At 43.6% G+C, this 1,974-nt stretch overlaps 1 protein-coding gene across 1 annotated transcript in view; it reads right to left on the bottom strand.

Annotated features, from left to right (window-relative positions):
* Positions 1 to 1,974, bottom strand: part of LOC115031957 (ras-specific guanine nucleotide-releasing factor 1-like) — a 26,147-nt gene that overhangs the window by 8,421 nt on the left and 15,752 nt on the right. The window contains exon 7 of the mRNA XM_029481974.1: positions 1,798 to 1,880. Coding sequence (XP_029337834.1) covers positions 1,798 to 1,880 — 83 coding nt within the window. The remainder of the gene's footprint in view (positions 1 to 1,797; positions 1,881 to 1,974) is intronic.

Here is a 1,974-nt window from a genome sequence, read left to right as displayed (position 1 = left end):
AAAATCTACATTCTTCCAAACTAAAGCAAGGTCAGGGCATCACAGCAATATCCCAGACCCTGTCCCAACTTCTGCCTTAGAGTTTTACTGCTGTGAACAGACACCATGACCAAGGCAACTCTTGTAAGGACAATATTTAATTGGGCTTGGCTTCCAGGCAGCTAGGATGAGGGTCTTAAAACCCACCCACACAGTGACATACTTCCTCCAACAAGGCTACACCCACCCCAACAAGGCCACACTTCCAAGTAGTGGCACCCCCTGGGCCAAGCATATTCAAACCACCACACATCCTCAACTTATAACTAGCCGTTAGGCCCTTTTCCATATCAAAGACCACACCTCTAAGATGTAACTCAAGGAGCAACTCAGGGTGACAACTGACCTGGTACAACCATAAAACATAGTTCTGCCAGGTGGACAGGAATGCCCCAGGTAGCAACTATGCAAAAGGAACACTAGTGTATTTGAGAAATAACTGTGGCAATATCTTCTCTGTGTAAATCTCCCATCTGCCCAAGTGGCCAGATTTGAAGTCTCCTGTCTCTGTTTAAATTGTTCCAAGTGTAATCTTGCAATTGGGACCTAAAGAACTTAAGAGTGATAGTGTATTTGGAATTAATAAGCCAAAGGCATATATAGGCTGGTAAATTCTGTTGAAAGCTTGTTCCCTTTTGTGTATTAGCAGAGCTAGTTAACATGCTATTATTAAAGAGTTTTTCTTCATTAACTTCTAAATGTGCAGAGTGACTTTTCACTGTGAATATATGTAACAGTAGCACACAGTAGGCTTATCAGGTGCTTGACTTTTTCTTGGTGGCAAGTGTGAACAAAGAGAGTCTGGCATCTTTTAGATACAAGTCCTGTGGTATGTACTGTCGCAGNGTACTCACNGNAAATAACAGAGAGACCAGCCATAGTCATCTAGACACAGGCCAGGGGGCAATGGCATCCCAGGAGGGACCCAGTGACATCATCAGGCTTAAAACTCAGAGGACAGGATGGGAGCCAGACAGCCAAAGTGATGCAGGGTAGGGGAAAGAAGAAGAGGGAGGAGGAGAGGAAAGAAGAAGGTAAGAGTCACTTGAGGAAAGATGTTTCAGGAAGTTTATGGAAGCTATGTTACATGGGGTCAGGGCTGGGACAACTGTGTCCAGAAGNATGCTATTTCCTGTATCCTGAGGGACTATTCATGCAGACACACTGGCTGTGTAACTGCACCCTGCAATTAGATTGTTATGTACTTTTGAGATGTTATATGTGTTTATTTTGTAACAAGAAGAAAAATCTTTAGAAACCAATCTGTGAGATTTTCATTCCTAAATATTTCTAAAAAGCCCAATAGATAAAAATCCAACATGCAAATAAAAGTTTATTTTAAAAGAAAACCTAGCTGGATGGCGGTGGTGCACACCTTTAATCCCAGTACTCGGGAAGCAGACACAGGGGGGACTTAGAGTTGGAGACCAGTCTGGTCTACAAAGTGGGTTCCAGGACAGTCAATGCTACACAGAGAAATGCCATCCCAAACAAAAGAAAAGAAAAGAAAAGAAAAGAAAAGAAAACAAACACCACCTCCATCACTAATGACAATAACAAATAAAACCCCAAAACTCAAAACGTGTAAAAGCGACATTAAAGGATCCATTCAAATAGACATCAACTTAAAACATGAAATGAATGAGCTCTATCACAAACCCCGCATCTTCCCAGTTCCAGAGACTGGCCCTGTCCAGGTCCTAGAGTCTCTGAGCAGATGCTCCGTTCCTAGAGTATAGACAGGTTAAGGGCACTTACTTGATCATCTGAGGCACGGTGACCTTGGAATTTTCTTCAAAGGCATTCATCATGAGCCCATTGCAGCGGATGTTATCCACGCACTGGAAACAGAGAGGACCTTAGGCTCAGAACCCATTCTCCATACTGGAACCCAGACTCACCTGGAGCCCTCCACCCATGCCTGATCGCAGGGTG

Source organism: Mus caroli, chromosome 9 (assembly GCF_900094665.2).
Source record: "Mus caroli chromosome 9, CAROLI_EIJ_v1.1, whole genome shotgun sequence".
NCBI classification, from domain to species: Eukaryota; Metazoa; Chordata; class Mammalia; order Rodentia; family Muridae; genus Mus; species Mus caroli.
This window is presented reverse-complemented; position numbering and strand designations above follow the sequence as displayed.